The sequence below is a fragment of the Alternaria burnsii genome, assembly GCF_013036055.1.
Source record: "Alternaria burnsii strain CBS107.38 chromosome Unknown 698, whole genome shotgun sequence".
NCBI classification, from domain to species: domain Eukaryota; kingdom Fungi; phylum Ascomycota; class Dothideomycetes; order Pleosporales; family Pleosporaceae; genus Alternaria; species Alternaria burnsii.
Genome location: NW_024066111.1, coordinates 1,796,806 through 1,812,432, shown reverse-complemented (window position 1 = coordinate 1,812,432; position 15,627 = coordinate 1,796,806). Strand labels below are relative to the sequence as shown.

The following is a 15,627-nucleotide window of genomic DNA, read 5'->3' as shown; positions in this document are numbered from 1 at the left end:
GACCCAGGCAGTCGTTGTCCGCGAAGCTCTGGTGATGTAGGTACAGCTGCGCGCATCGGGCCTGGAACATCAGGAAGGGCCGATGGCCGAAGTGGTGAGATAATCGATTGCTCCGCATCTTGAAGCCATACACAACCCACTCTGCACGTGTGATAGCGCTTCCAGAGCTTCTGTACAGCCTCAGTTTGCGCATCCACACATAGCACTGTGCTTCAAGACTGCAGGTTCGTGCAAAGAACCTGCCATTGTATTCACATACCCACGCGACACCTCCGCCACCTCCGCATCTGCATACCACCCACCATGTCTTTTGGGCCTCCAAACAGCGCGCCGCTTCCCTCTTCTTTCGATGAGAATGCGTATGTAGAGACTCAGACATTGATTCATGTGCACGTGGAATTCGTCTACTAACCATTTGCCCAGCGACTTTTACAATGAAAACACCATCGACAAGATATGGAGACGCCTTCGCGAAGAGCCCCTCGTTCCCCTCGGCTGCGGCCTGACCGTCTGGGCCATTGTCGGCGCGACCCGCTCAATGCGAAAAGGTGACCACAAGATGACCAACATGTACTTCCGTCGACGTCTATATGCTCAAGCCTTCACAATCGCTGTACTGGTAGCAGGAAATATGTACTGGCAAAAGGATCGCGTGAAGCGCAAGGAGTACGAGAAGCAGGTTGCTCAGAAGGAGCGCATGGACAAGAGGGACAGGTGGCTGAAGGAGTTGGAGATGCGAGACGAGGAAGACAAGGCCTGGAAGGAGAGGATGGCCAAGAAAGCGAGGGGAGCAGCAGAAGAGGCCAAAGGTGTCACTGACATGGTGGCCGACAAGACAAAGGAGCTGAAGGATCAGACTGTCGGAAAATAAACATGAGAGGTCGCAAAGAGCTCAGCTACGGTTGGAGATAGTAGCATCATGGGTATTGCTTTCAAGAGGAGGATTATAGAGGGATGAAATGGAGTGCATATCGCCCTTCGAACGACACACCCTCGTTGTATTTATACTGCACATTGTACGAGTATGGTCTGGGAATTTGGGACCGTTCCATCATGAGCAACCTGTCACTTCACGAACTGTAACATACAATAACACATCATACCCAATCACATATTCACGTTTTGTCTATACTGCCGCTCGCCACTTCAAATTGACATTGGAACAGAGAGAAAAACATTTCACCTCCTGGCTGTGAACAAGAGTCGTCTATATATTGTGACTTCAGTTCATTGTTCTCTCTGAGTCAACCCCCAACGTCTGCCACGATACTGTCCAGACTCGAAATAGCAATGTCTTCTACCCCCTTAAATTCAACGCCATGCTGCGAGCAGTGCGATACACCCCGAACATACGATCAGTTCATCGCAAACCATACGACTAGCAAGCCACTAGGACTGTTCGAAGCGCACCACCTATGTGCCATCTGCCAATTACCCTACGGCAGCGAGAATCTCGCCTTCGAGATGCTCGACATGCCCCTAGAAATCACGAATATCTTGGGCTGCAGACACGTCTTCGGATCTGCTTGCGTCAAACAAATGAGTTGGGATAACATAGATGGGCGCCACCAGTGCTGTCCACTCTGCCGAACAGAATGGTGGCTAGAACCAGATCCCTTGAACTGCGATATAACCGACGCTATCAAACACAGGAGATCCGAGAACATAGCCAGAGACTTTCAAACCGACTATGGCACAGCTAGGCATCTTCTGTACAACGAGCCTGAGTATGCTGATTCGTATGTGCCGTTCGGACTCGAAGAGCTGTGGTCGAAGCTCAACCTCACCCGTATGATAGGCAGTGCTTTGGCCACGGAAGCGATACAGAAGCGTATACAAAAACTGCAACAAGGGCGCATCATTTCCATAGCTGAGATCGCCTACCACCCAAAGAAGGTCCTGGAGGGAAATTTAATGGTTGATCCTTTTACATTCAACAACTATCATCTACCGGTAAACAGTATGAAACATGCTATCCTCGGGACGCTGGGGTCGATGTGAGGTTCTCGGCTCTGGCAGATGTATAGAGATGTGGTGCCTCAAATGAACGGGGTTAGAGATGAGTCCTGTTTGGTAGCTATCGAGGATGAGTGGATGAAAATGTTTCTAGACGATCAAAGAGATTGGGTTGGACTGGTACTCAATATTCTCTGGATAGTGGATCTGGTCACTCTAGAAGAAGACGCTTCAGAGGACACGTCACAGGAAGCTTGAGTGAGATTTGAGGATATCGCAGCGTAGGAAATAGGTTGCCAATTATCATTGTGTGTATATATGAGCAGTTCTTTGAGACAGTAACCTGGTCGCGATAATAGCGGGCGCTGAAAGTCTGTAGTAGCAGCCCCGAGGAAGAGCATAGAGAACTAGCGCCGGAACATGCCGCCCGAAGTCTTGGCAAAGGACACGCTTACGTCTGTGTCGGCGCAGCGTTGACAGCTCCGCGTTCACTCTTTCCGAATCAGCAAAGATGAGGGTTCTCCAAGGTTTTGTTTCTTCCCTCTTACTCTCGGGCGCGGCCATTGTGTCTGCAGCTTCTTCCTGGAGCTTTGAAGATGCTACCGTGACTGTTTCCAGCAAAGGTGCTGGTGTTGGCGGAGGTTCAAAGGACAAGTGAGCTCAAGCTTGCATTGGGTGCAATGGTGCAGGACTGACCATCATACAGACTGAGTCCCTCGACACCGCTGGGTAAATCTGTATCTTTGGGCGCGACCGATACGTTGAAGCTTGTCCTCACAACCCTCGACGGAAGCACTGCGAAGCGACCTCATCAGGCGTTCCTTACTCTGACTGAGCCGACGACGGGCTTGGAGGAGTCCTTTGTGTTCAATGCGAAGGACAGTGGCAAGGCAAAGGTGGATTTGGTATGTTGTACGTGCCAATGGCTGGCAGCACAGCTAACATGTCCAGTCTCACAAAGACCTACCCCACCAATTCTTGACCTCTGAGAAGCCTATCGTCGCATCGATTGTCATCGGATCGTTTGGGTCTTCCGCACCATACAAGAGCAGAGCGTTCGATCTCGCCGTTACCCGCGACCCTAGCGTCCCCCTCAGCGTCCCTGCGCCGCCCGTCCGCTACGCCGCCGAGGCTGAGATTCACCACATCTTCCGCGATGACCCCAAGTCTCCACCCAAGATCATAACGATTGTCTTCGCGGCTGCTGTTGCTGCTGCGCTACCTATCCTGCTTGGCGCGTGGGCTATGCTGGGCGCAAATGCTAATCATCTTAGCAAGGCGCTTGGCAATGCACCTGTCTCGCATGGCCTCTTCTATGGCTCCATACTGGCCATGGAGGGCATTTTCTTCCTATACTACACTAGCTGGAACCTCTTCCAGACTTTGCCAGCGGCAGCTGTCGTAGGAGCTGTTGCCTTCTTGAGCGGTAGCCGGGCCCTGTCGGAGGTTCAAGAGCGGAGACTCGCTGGAGAGAGATGAACAAAGCTCAAAACTCGGTCTGATCATGTACGTTGGATGTATAAAACTTAGATGCAAGAGGAAACGCCAGAAGGAGACGTCACTCTGAGGTATGAGAGAAGGCAATATTGCGAGTACTACCACAGAAAAGCATAAATGTGGAGTAGTATGCTTAAAACTTATAGGCTGTGGCTTCACTGCGATTGCAATCAGTCCACGCATAACTGACAAACTCGTATTCACATCTGTTCCCTGTGTTTCCCCCACTCTCTGCGTGCTCGAATAAAGCTTTGTCTCGACTAAAGGGTAAGCGTATACTGAGTACGATTGGCTACCCAGATATGTCCAGTGCTTTCTGAATGCAGCCTCCTCGTCACAGCGCTGCTTGGGGAAGGCGCAGCTCGACGCAGCTTCAAATTGCATCTCCCCACCATCATCATCCAGTCAACACTCATCTTTCCCCAAGTCTACGTTCCTGACACCTTCACTCGTGCAATGTTTTAACTTCATATTATGAGATACTTGAGTAACTATCAACAGTCTGAAAGAACACTAAAACGATCGAGGCGCAAGGCTGGCGCAATACGTCGGTCTCACTTCTCGCAGACAACATCCGGGCAGATAATACATCCTCCCCTGGTCAAGACCAGAGTAGGATTATGGATTGGTTTCAAAAAGAAGAAATTTTACTTTTAAGAAACTATTTTAGCGTAAAGTAGACATTCTGCTAATATCAGAAGAAACAAGCCCCTACTAGTAGTTACATAGTTGTTAGCATATGCGGGTTTTCTGCAAGTGTAGGCGCTACCTAGGATAGAGGAGAGTCTAGTAAAGAGAGATTACTAATAAGAAGTTACAATCAGCATATTAGCTAAATCCGCACACTAAGCATGCGAATACTGAAAGGAAAAGCTTCCGATTTGGAAGGAAAAACCACAAATATCACTATACCACATTGCTTTGAACTCTTTGGGTAGACTCACTCTTTATAGTCCCGCTAAGAATGGTTGAAAAAGCTCTATTGACTATCTCGAACTCAGGGCCGAGGTCTTTGCTTTCTAAATCCAGTTCAGTAAACCATCGGCATTCTCTCGTCCTACAATACCCTCTTCAACCATCTGATCCAACACCTTCGGCACCTCTGCACTCCTCCCCTTCCAAGTCTCTCTCGACATTTCTGAGCCACTCGCCACCGTCTTCAATATCTCTGCTACAACTGCCTTGGCATCTGCCGTGCTCCGCACTCCAGTCGCACCAGCTTTCTCTGCGTAGCTTCTACCTCCTCGATAGAAGACGCCAGCATTGGTAACCAGAGTTGATCCGCTCTTCGCCCAAGCAGGCTTCGCGTTTTCGAAGAGCGAGATCCGAAAGCGGAAGAGATCGGTATCACCTCTCGCTATGAAGACATCGGCCAGTCGCGATGCGGATAGGATGGAGGTGTACGGTGTAGCGGATAGCTTTGTGAGTAGATTTTGGGTCTGCGTGAGAGCTGTCCATTGGGTATCGATATCTGTGCTGAAAGTGGGTGCTGATGGAATGTATTGAGTGCCATCCGCAAGTGCTGAAGCGAGATCCATGAGAGCGTCAGCATAGGCGGACTGAACGTTGGTTGATGCGAGATCAGGACTTGAACGTTGTCCGGCGTTCTGTACCATGTCGCTGAAAATTTGCTCCACGGTTTCTGCATATTCTGTCGATGTCGTTCTGCCACTACGGTATTGTACTTCCGCTACGCTGGCCTGGAAACTGGCAGACGCGAGGATAGCGTCATCTTTGGGTGTTGTTGTAGCTTCTTCTGATGTAGAACCTATCGAAAGTGTTGGGCCTGCTTTGGGCTCATCGATAGCTTTCGGGGCTGGTGACTTGTCAATAAGGTCTATGAGCGTCGGAATTTTGTTCGTCGCTGTATCTATTCCATCTTGGGCTTTCTTCTCTATGTTTGGTAGGTCTGTAGCGGAGTTATACAGTCCTAGTAATGTTGTCAATGCACTAAGTTGCGCCGTGCATGTTTCCAAAATGCTTTCTGGTGTCAGCGGCTCTTCAACAGTGGCCCAATCGCCTGGGGCCTCCGAACTCCCCGAATCGGTCTCCGTGTCTTCTTCCTGCGTTTCTGCTGGCTGTTGTCGCTCACCTTCCCAGACCTCCTGGTACTCACCGGATGCTTGGATCTTGGCAATTTCGGCTTGCATCTGAGAATACTCTTGCTGTTGGTTTTCCAAACACTTGGTAAAGATTTCAACCGCTTCCTCGAGTAATGGTCTTGCATCATGCTTTGCGGTAGCTTGCGGGCTAGCTTCCAGACCGGCTTCCGCTAGTGAGGTGAGCACCTGCGCAGCGTTGAAGAGGATGTCGGTGTTCGTTGGATTTAGTGAGATGGCAAAGCGATGCGACATCAAGGTCTCCTCTAGCAAGGCAATCCTATTTCCAAAACGTGAGACAATACGCTCATCTTCGGAAATGGTGTACTGGAGATTTGCTCTAGTCTTATTAGCATTAAGCATACAATTAGATGAAAAACGCCTTACTTATTGTAGGCAAGGTCGAATGAATGAGGATGACGCTTTAAGCCTTCATTGTAGGCGTCAATCGCTCGGTTGAAGAAGCGAACGGCTTTCGCGGCGTCACCTGCGCGCCATTTCCCTGCCGCTTGCTCGAATTCATCTGCAGCCTCGAGAAAGTCATTCTCGGTCTCTGGCTCCGGCGGCTTTACCTTGCCCTTAGGCTTCGGCTTCAGAAATTTCTTCGGTGGCATAGTGATGGTTGGACGTAATAAAGAGGTTGATGTAGTGCGGGCCGTATTAATAGCTAGGTATACGTTGGTAATCGACGTCTAAGTGGCAAATTTGCGCAAGTGCGACAAAACGGTTTCTCAGCAAATGGATATTGCGCGGAACACAATTCTCAATCAAGCGACCTCGACAGGACTATGCCTATTGCCATATCACTAGGTCGCCAGCTTTCTGCTGCACCAAATCTTCCCGATCGCCCCGCCCCCACTTGCCCGAGCCTCACGAACCTCGATGCTTCCACAATCTTCACCTCAACTTCTCCACGTTGAATTCATCCCACAGCAAGGTCTTGTCTACCAGAAATCCATTGTCGTCAAACACCACCCCCTCGTCTTTTAGCAGCTGCAATTTCGAGTTTTGGTTCTGTCCGCTGGGGGCTTTCTCCCAGTCACCCTTGTATCCGCCAACGAACTGTCAATATTAGTGTCGACGCTCGCATACTGGAGCAAGCATACGTACACCAGTACTGGCGATACATCGATGACATGGCACCTCTGGACAAAACGGATTGACACGCAGTGCGCCGCCTACCGCACGAGGAGAGCTGTTCAAGGCCTTTGACATGGCGGCGTAGGTCGTGACGCGTCCTTCCGGAATCATCTGGAGGGCTGTATAGACGCGCTCTTGATATGGCGTAACCTTTTGCTGCTTGGACATGTTGAGGATGCGATGCAGTTGCATTGACGCGTCTTCGGGACGTTTTACGTTGGCGCGCTCTCACGTGGTGTGCTTTCAGATTGACCACTCACAGACCAGAGTCACATGAGCTACCCGAATCGGATGTTTTGCAGCAAAAGAAAATCACTGAAGACACAGCAAGGACAGAACATGAAAAAACAACAAGATCGCTATAAAATCGGGAATCTTGCCCCAAGCGGTGCTCTCAATAACTCGTACGAATACACACGAGTGTTGACCAGGAAAAGTCAAAGACTGATTGGAGTACTGCGTAACAAATCCTTCAAAAGGATATGAGACTCCGTACAAAGATACCAAGTGAACTTCAAGGAGCGGTACTCCGGCGCATACGCTTGGCTGCCACCCCTGAGATCGCCATCAATGCTGCGACCAAGAAGTGACCAGTCCTACCTGGACTTCAGGCACCTCGCAGGACTTGCGGTTCTGAAGATATACATTATCCACGCAACGACTCTCTCCGCTATCGGGACCTTTTGCCATTGTGATGGGCATGAGAACAAAAGAATATACACTCGACCGCACGATCGGCCTTCTTACTTCGCACAACACACTTCAAAAGGATACACGTCCGACGAACTGCAGCTAGCAACATAATGAGGCGTCATTCCTGGCAACCACACTCGATGACTGCCCTATAGTCTCACAGATGTCTCAGGTCGGCTTGACCACCAGCGCGGTCCAGCGTCTTTAGGTTTGGCACTAAACAGTCATCATCAATTCCGCACGGTCACCTCGCAACGACTTGCTCTGATCTGGTACCGCAGCGGGCCGAGCTCCACCAGAGCTCACAGGGCTGTATAGCACTTACGTCTGGTGATTCGTAGACACTGAAGTAGTCGCGCCGTGCCGCCCTCCCTTATCCTTCTTGCTCCGTTTGACTAACGGGTACGATCAAAGCATGAACCTGGACAGGGTCGTTATGGCCCCGCAGTGTTCAGTCTTTTACAAACACATACTGTCAACGATGTATGTCATATCTGTGATATCTACGTCGGCGGCTACCAACATCCAGCGGTTAGATTGCATGCAACCAGCAGTCTAAAAGACTAGGTCGATTCTAGATGCAAGGCATCTCAACACAACGGCTAGTAACGTCAGAATGTGTCCGGCACGCAGACGGTTGCTTTTGGGAAAGAGTCTAGACTGGATGACGATGAGGAGTATGGAAAAATACGACTCTCTCGAGGTTCCATCAAGAAAACTTTGACAGTCCTCCAAACGAAATGGACCGTACTCTGGCATTGTGCTGATCATAATCATCGCAAATTCAGAACGGTCAAGCTTCGCATCGCAATCATCAATAGGTAAGAGGTGTTTGCTGATGAGACCTCTGACCCCCCTGCATGTAGACGCGTTCAGTGTCAGCGTGATATGCCGATTTTGACATCTCATTGGCGATCTCCCTTCACTAGACTCTCCTCTATCCTAGGTGGCGCCCACACTTGCAGAAAACCCGCATGAGCTAACGACCACGTGATTACTAGTAGGGGCTTATTTCTTCTCATATTAGCAGAGCACGAATGAGCGTGCAAAACCAGGATCAGCTGGTGTGGAGGATTAAGCGCGGCTCTGACGGTGGAGGGCACTATTGAGAGACCGGCCCTCCAGCCGACTCGTGAGTGAGACCGTTGAGATTAGCAGAAAGGAATATTTTCACCGTCGTGAACGAAGGACATGTTGGAATGTTCCTGATGAGTCGCGACTGGCGAGGCTTTTGATGCGTTGTCAACGTGGCGAGGCCGATCAAGCGCTCAGCCTCAAACTAACCTGAAAAGAGCCGAGGTGATGCACTTAGCCACACTTCAGCTTGCTGAAGACGGACCTTCCGGCTCGACGGCATAATCCCACAACCCAAGAAGCGAACCTGCAGGATTTTCGTCAATGCATGAAGATGGTCACGAGAATAGCAACAGGAGTTGCAGGAACCGTTGGTCGTGCCTCGCGAAAATCGCTCAGAGAAGCATGACTCTTCTGCATGGGCAGGCCGCCTGTTGCCCTGCGGGTCCTGATTGAACAGTCAGACAACCCTCGACTGTGAAGGCTTCTCAACGAATGTGCTTTCTGGCCTGTTCAAGACAGGTGCATGCGAGCCCTGAGTGCCTGTATCGGTCCTTCTCGAGTGCGATGGAGTATCCGATGGCTGATCATCGCGTGCTTTGAACGGCTGAATGCACTCGGGGGGAACACTGGTGTAGCTGGACGCATGTGTTTGCAAACGAGTGTCGTCGCGACTTGACGACTGCATTTGTAGGCCACTCGCTAAGTCTTCAACTTCAGCTCTCTATCATGCCAGCCCTGTCACGAGACGAGTGTGAAAAATTGATAGCCAACACGAGGCTTTTGGCAAGGGTTGCTGAGCATCTGAAACGGCATCAAGTTGGTGGGTAAACGACGGGTAAGGGCAACCTGATAGCCAATTGGGCATTCCGCTTGGCTGGTGCGCTCCAGGTCTGTCTACGAATCGTCACCCACCATGGCCGTTCAGCAACTCAACTGGCTGCCCCCAACCTTCAAGCCAAAGACCTCCACCCGCCTATCCAGGCGCAAGCGCCCGTAATAGCCCACCATGTCTCCGTGCCGGATCAGCCCAACTTTGCAAGGCCGCCGACGCCGGTTCTTTGCAAGAATAAGTCTGCGCGTATTGAATGCGTCCGTCGCGACGTTATACATATGCAAGCCTACGCACCCCGCAACCGCAACAAGCCTCAAAACGCTCCTAACCAACAGATCGCACCGTTGAGCTTACCAGATTCACTATACTATCGCATCAGCCAGGACTGCTTCATTTGCGCATCTGGACTGGTCCTCCGCTTTCAAGACGGCTCATCCGCGAAAGCCCCACTGAGGCGACTCACGGTGGAAGCCCCGCGCTTGGACGGTTGACCCTGAGGGAAGAATAGACGGGACGCGTGAGCAAGCTCGAGTATAATATCACTCGTCGTCTCGTTGCTCCCTGTACGCGTCGTTGTCGATTTTCCTGGTCCTAACTGCGATATCCCTGCACAGCCCCAGCTCGGGCTTTGCCGCTGCGCCACACCCATCTACGATCCTCGGGCCCGCCGATAGATGTGGCACACGAGAAAGAGTCTGAAGACCTCACCGTAACTCTGCACGGGGAAGTAGGACTGCATGTACTTTGTGGCTGGATGACTTATATTGATGGACTTGCAATCTCACGTCTTTGTAATATTCCGAATCGCCACCCCCGTCCCGTTATTCTAGTCTTCCCGCCATCAGCCGCTCGCACCGTCAATTCGCTTCACGGCTTCCCGAGCTGAACCAGCTGACAGTTCCGGATTTTCGACTTTCTGGTACCCTGCGTTCAAGTTACTCAATTCAAGAGTCTTACAGGTGGAGAAGCACATGCTTTCATGAGTCTCTCGGCGCACACAGGGTTCCGTTGTACATCAATCCGGGCTACACAGGGTTACCCGAAATGGCTTCCTATAAGTCACAATACCCTCCACCTAGGAGGACGGAGGACCGGGTGCCTACTACTCGGTTGCCTCAACGATCTATTACTCCTACCACTATCACCACAATCACATCCAACCCACCTACATCAAGCCAGTCTAAGCTGCAAAAGAGAAGGCCTTCAAGGGATGATGAGTTAAGCTCAAGAGGTCATACAGGTCAACAAGGCTCTACGCAAGCAGCCAGCTCTCGTCCAAGGAAGACCAGCCGATCTACACCTATGTTTCCTCAACACTCAAGTGTCACAACCTCGAAACCTTCGCCACAGATCTCGACCTCAAGATTACCCAAGCTTGAAGTTCCTCTCGGTATACGTACGCCTTCGCTCGCCTCGGGCTCATCCGCGTCGACCATTGAAAGCCCTCGCTCGAATGTACTCAGGAGAAAACAAACAAGTGTTGGAGCCGCAAGTGGTCGGCAAGCCACGCGGATAAGAGACGACTCTATATCGTCCCAAGATGGCAGGCAGTTGATGGAGGGCATACCTGGAGGATATAAAGATCCTTTCTCGGAGACAGTCCTGGGAATCTCTTTACCCCCATCTTCGAATATCCTAGCTCGTTCAGAAGGACAAATCGACTCGTACAGTAACCTGCTCTATGATTATGAGATTGGCCCTACAGACATACTTCCCCTCCCAACACCGCAGTACGCTCTCTCTGCAACACCCTCGACTCGATACTCAGATTCACCTGGACCTTTCAGTGTATCATCCACTCCTACGTCGATGTCGTCCTACTCGCCGGGGACAACATTATCCAGAGCCTCAAACCGAACTCGGCAAGCCAGTCCACTTCAGAGCAGGCCACCAGTCACTCGGCACAAGACTCCAGATGAAACTAACACCCGTCACCCTCACACACTTTCTACCGTCAGGGAATCCTCCACCTCGTCATCATCCGCGTCTACCGTTGTTACGGATGTAGCGAAGCACAAAGATGTCCAGTCCCCTAACGGTCTCGCCACCTTACCCCAAAGTCCTCGAGTATCTGAAGTTATATGTAGCGCAGAAGAGAAATCTCGTATCCAGGCACCCCCGGAGTTTGCTCATCTTGCTGATCAGTCGCCTGCACCGGTACCGACTGCAAGGCGACCTTCGAGACCTAGTAGAGATGGTACTCCTGAACTATCTGGACTCCGCGGTCCATCACCAATAATCCAAAGCAATATGCTCAACTTTCCGTCTCAACACAAAAGGACTCCCTCGTCTGAATCTAAAACTGGTCTCACTTATGCGAGATCTAAAAGCAATACATCAGCCAAACCTTCATCACGAAACCCTTCGCCAAATCCCGCTTCGGCATTGCCGTCAGCTACCAGAGCACAAGTTCGTGGACCGACACCTGATTTCCAGCATGATCGAAAGCCACGAAGGACCAGTACCGGACCGGCACCAGCGCCCGCTCCTGCTCCAAGCCCGAGTAAGACCTCTAGATTCGGGTTCTTCACGCGTCGTACCAAGACTGAGCCTACCCCAGTAGCGAAGTCTGAGAGCAAGCTTCACAGAAGAGGACCAGCTGCCGGTACTGGCCACGAAGGCTATGGAAGATATGCAGTCAGAGGTCGCAGTGGAAGCTCAGTCAGTACCAACAGCATCGGACGATCCGCTAGCGCTGGAACTACCTCTGAGAGCCTGGACAAAACACCCTCAACTCGCAAAAGCAGTATGACTAGCACAACAAGCGGGGAGGTGGATGACTTTTTCCTCAATCGCCTCGCTCCTGTCGTTATTCGAGGTACGGGGACTAGCTCGGAACTCTCAAGAAGCCCAGAACCAATGCAATCTAGCAGCAGCCTGGATGTCTCCATCAATCAAGGATTCGAACTAAATAAGACTATGAGCAACTCATCACAATCGGTATTGGAGAAGAATCGGCCAACACTGTTACCGTCCGCGATGCCAGACAATGTACGCAATGGATCTCCCATGAAAAAGATGACTCTAGGACTGCGGAGGCCCTCTGAGAGCGACGATGATACAAAGAGATCATTCTTACCTGCCATGGCCTCAAAGCGGACATCACGGGCTTTGCAAACTGCCCAGGGCCCTAGTGTACCATCAGGCTCGACAAGTCGGATCGCTGGAAAGGTTCGTAAGAACTCTATAAGCGAAGCTGCCGCTGAGATCAAGGAGGGTAGCTGGTTGAAGTCCTCAAAGAAGACCAAAGCTGAGAAGGAAGCCCCCAAGCCTTCGAAACGATGGAACTTCTTCCAAAGGGCCCATGCCGGACCTCGCACAGCGACACCAGCGGCTCCTGCTGTCAGTCCCGTGAATCAAGCGACTGCTTCCCGCTCCGTTGCGCATTACGCATTGATGGACCAGTCTGGTCTTGAGCTAGACGACATCGAGCAACTAATGCAGGAAGTTGACGAGGGAACCGAGAGCGCTCTCTCTGACGATGAACCAGGAAGAAGAGAGCGAATGCAGTCTATGCTGCTTCCGCCCAAAGCAGTGATGCCGTCTAGCTCTGCAGCAGCTGTACGCTCAACTTCGCCTAAGGTCTTTCTGCGCTCAGAAGCACAATCACAGCCGGAACATCAACAAACTAAACTGAGTATTAATACAAGTTTCCGAGCGTTATCCCGAAATTCGGAACGTTACTCGCTGGCAGATTTGACTCCGGTCACGGATCTCTCTCGACCCTCATCACCTTTTGGTGAGCCATCGCCAGTTCGTGACGAAGATCCTGCGCCACCTCTCGAAGCAGTAGCTCCCTCGCGGCCTGAGCCTGAGTTCGCTCCCGAGGTACCTGCTCAAGATGAGTTCGTACTTCCTCAGGATCTCCCATCGCCCGGTCCACCGCCTATGAGCCCACCGCCTCGCCCAAGTCGCTTGGCTCAGGTTGGGCGTATTCCTCAGGTCGTCTCAAGTCGTCGTCAGCCACACCAGCCGTCTTCACAGTCATTCTCTCGACCCTTTGTATCGAATCAACCTCGTCCGGCAGCTCCCTCCCGGACGTCTTTTGACTCAATTGGTTCCGTTGTTGCCTCTGCCGGTCCAGTAGAGCCATACCCTATTCTGCATGGCTTGAACGCCCTCAATCATGGGTCGGCTATAGCTACAATCAGTCCTATGGAGGACGAAGCCAACCGTCGAAGCGAATTCTTCAAGTTTCCACCTCGCAAAGATTCTGAAGTATCATACTCGAGTAGCTCAGGCATCTGGAGCTTCGCCCCCGCTATTGGTACCGCTGTCGTGCCAAGTCCCAGCGCCCCGCTGTCAGAAGATGAACTTTGGAACGAGTATGACGATCTGATTGACGAAGTGCTTTCGCCCGTCACCTCTCGCACGAATGAAGACAAAAATAGCCTTCGCAGCCACCCGTCGCTCGAACCAATGCCCCTTCGACCTAAGGCACCGCGTAACGTTTCAGCATCAGAAAACGACGATGAGGTTACGAACCCCTCACTTCATCTTCGTCGCTCTCGCCTACTGGCTGTTCTGCATTCCACGCAGTCTCCTACTTCGTCGATCTCTTTCTCAGAATTCATCTCAGACTACGGCGAACGGAAGATCAGTGTTATTGACCCTGTTACCGGGAGGTTGAGCTTGCCTTCCAGTCCTCAGCTATCGACTGGTACTGCCACAAAACGTTCGACTCGTTCCAGTTTACCAGCTTCGTTGTCGCAGACCGCCCGACAATCCAAAGTCACTATTGCGTCGAAGTCGAGCAAAGATCGTGAAAGTATCGCAACAAACCGATACAGAGACACGCACCTAATGGATATTGCCGAAAGTCAAAATGATGGACTCTTGTCTATGGCCAATCTTCGCTTCGGTGCCCTCATGACGAGCAAGTGGCTCTCATTTGGTCGTGTCCTATTCAGCCCCGTACACTTCGAGTTGAAAGACCAGAACGAGGATCGCGTACTTGTCATTGATGGTCTTGGCAAGGACTGGTCGTACTATTGCGCTCTCACTTACCCTGAGGCGACTGTGTATGACATGGGCCCTGATCCATCAACAAGTACGTCATCCGAGGGTGCGTCTGAACCATGGTCAACATTGAACAACCACCGCCACATCTGTCACCCCTCCCTCGGCAAAGCATTCCCGTTCCCCATGCACTTCTTTGCTTGCGTCGTGCTTCGCTTCCCAACTGCACTTCCTTCGTCAGAGCACCGCTTCATCTTGTCTGAGGCCAAGCGCGTCCTGAGACCCGGCGGCTACCTTGAATTTAGTGTTCTTGACATGGACTTGGTCAATATGGGCAACCGTGCCCGTCGTGCTGTCCGCGGCTTGAAGATGAGAATGCAAGTAGCGGACGACAGCATATCGCTTCGAAACATCAGTGACGAGGTCATGGCCGGTATTGGACGCAAAGGCTTTGTCGACTGTAATCGCTGTGTTGTTGGCGTTCCAGTTGCCGGCAAACTCCCCAGCCTCGACGACGTCAAGCGTACAACTACGAAGAGGAAGGGCAGCACAGCAAGCTCTGCCAGCAACACAAACAAGACTATGCCTCTGCCCAAAGGACCAAAACCGGGATTGTCCTTCTCTGACCTTCTCAATGCCTCTGCGTCCTCCGATTCGACCGACAACGGCATCACCGACATGGTGGCGCGCGTAGGTCGTTGGTGGTACTCACGCTGCTACGAGTCGCTTGTCCTCCCTGAGGCTGGCGAACCTGGTGCCGCTGCTTCCGGTAACCTCCTTGAGACTAGCATCTGGCGCGACGAAAGCCTCATCAACGAGTGCGAAAAGCGCGGGACGAGCTTCAAACTCCTCATTGGCTATGCGAAGAAGCCTGAGGTTGGTGTTCGACGAACCGTCAGCGTCTAAACATCTTTTTCGATTCTCCTGAGCTGTGCTCCCAAATCCCAGTGGGTTGTTTCCTTCACTACTGCTCGTAATGAGTCTTTGTTTTCTTCGGTTTCATTGGCGTTCTGCTGCGTTCAAGCGTTTGATTTCCCTTATACCCTCGTTCTGTTCTTCTTTCACTCAACTGCATAGCAAATGGCGGCTTAGCATTACAACTACTACTCAGAACGGCGCAAGCCTGGAAGCATTATCACGACCACGACACGTACAAACATCTATGTAATATCTTCTTCGACCTGGTTGATAGATGCTGGCATTGGACAACATTTGGGACGATTTGAAATTTAAGGGTAGTTTGATGGAAATAATACCCGGGGATGTAGATATGATACGAAGCGCTATGTAGATACGAATCACGGTCGCTGATCGATACGAAGAATGAACATAATCTATTCCGAAACTTCTGAGCGCAAACCCTAATAAATCAAG

General features: G+C 51.4%; 5 protein-coding genes across 5 annotated transcripts; 4 read left to right on the top strand and 1 right to left on the bottom strand.

Moving 5' to 3' along the window:
- Positions 1-303: 303 nt before the first annotated feature.
- On the top strand, positions 304-871 carry GT037_004773 (mitochondrial hypoxia responsive domain containing protein; the record flags this gene model as incomplete). Its single annotated transcript, XM_038929820.1, has 2 exons — positions 304-359; positions 424-871. The coding sequence occupies 2 exons, from the start codon at positions 304-306 to the stop codon at positions 869-871; spliced, it is 504 nt and encodes a 167-aa protein (XP_038788092.1).
- A 593-nt stretch (positions 872-1,464) lies between these two features.
- Positions 1,465-3,435, top strand: GT037_004772 (uncharacterized protein; the record flags this gene model as incomplete). The annotated part of the gene is made up of 4 exons (XM_038929819.1): positions 1,465-1,997; positions 2,428-2,610; positions 2,663-2,861; positions 2,908-3,435. 4 exons carry the CDS (start codon positions 1,465-1,467, stop codon positions 3,433-3,435), a joined length of 1,443 nt encoding a protein of 480 aa, XP_038788091.1.
- Positions 3,436-4,472: 1,037 nt separating this feature from the next.
- On the bottom strand, positions 4,473-6,860 carry GT037_004771 (uncharacterized protein; the record flags this gene model as incomplete). The annotated part of the gene is made up of 4 exons (XM_038929818.1): positions 4,473-5,892; positions 5,940-6,244; positions 6,501-6,614; positions 6,663-6,860. The coding sequence occupies 4 exons, from the start codon at positions 6,858-6,860 to the stop codon at positions 4,473-4,475; spliced, it is 2,037 nt and encodes a 678-aa protein (XP_038788090.1).
- A 2,514-nt stretch (positions 6,861-9,374) lies between these two features.
- GT037_004770 (uncharacterized protein) lies at positions 9,375-9,785 on the top strand (the record flags this gene model as incomplete). The annotated part of the gene is made up of 1 exon (XM_038929817.1): positions 9,375-9,785. A coding segment is annotated over one exon (411 nt), but the record flags the coding sequence as incomplete, so codon positions are not given.
- Positions 9,786-10,338: 553 nt separating this feature from the next.
- On the top strand, positions 10,339-15,159 carry GT037_004769 (uncharacterized protein; the record flags this gene model as incomplete). The annotated part of the gene is made up of 1 exon (XM_038929816.1): positions 10,339-15,159. One exon carries the CDS (start codon positions 10,339-10,341, stop codon positions 15,157-15,159), a length of 4,821 nt encoding a protein of 1,606 aa, XP_038788088.1.
- Positions 15,160-15,627: the final 468 nt, after the last annotated feature.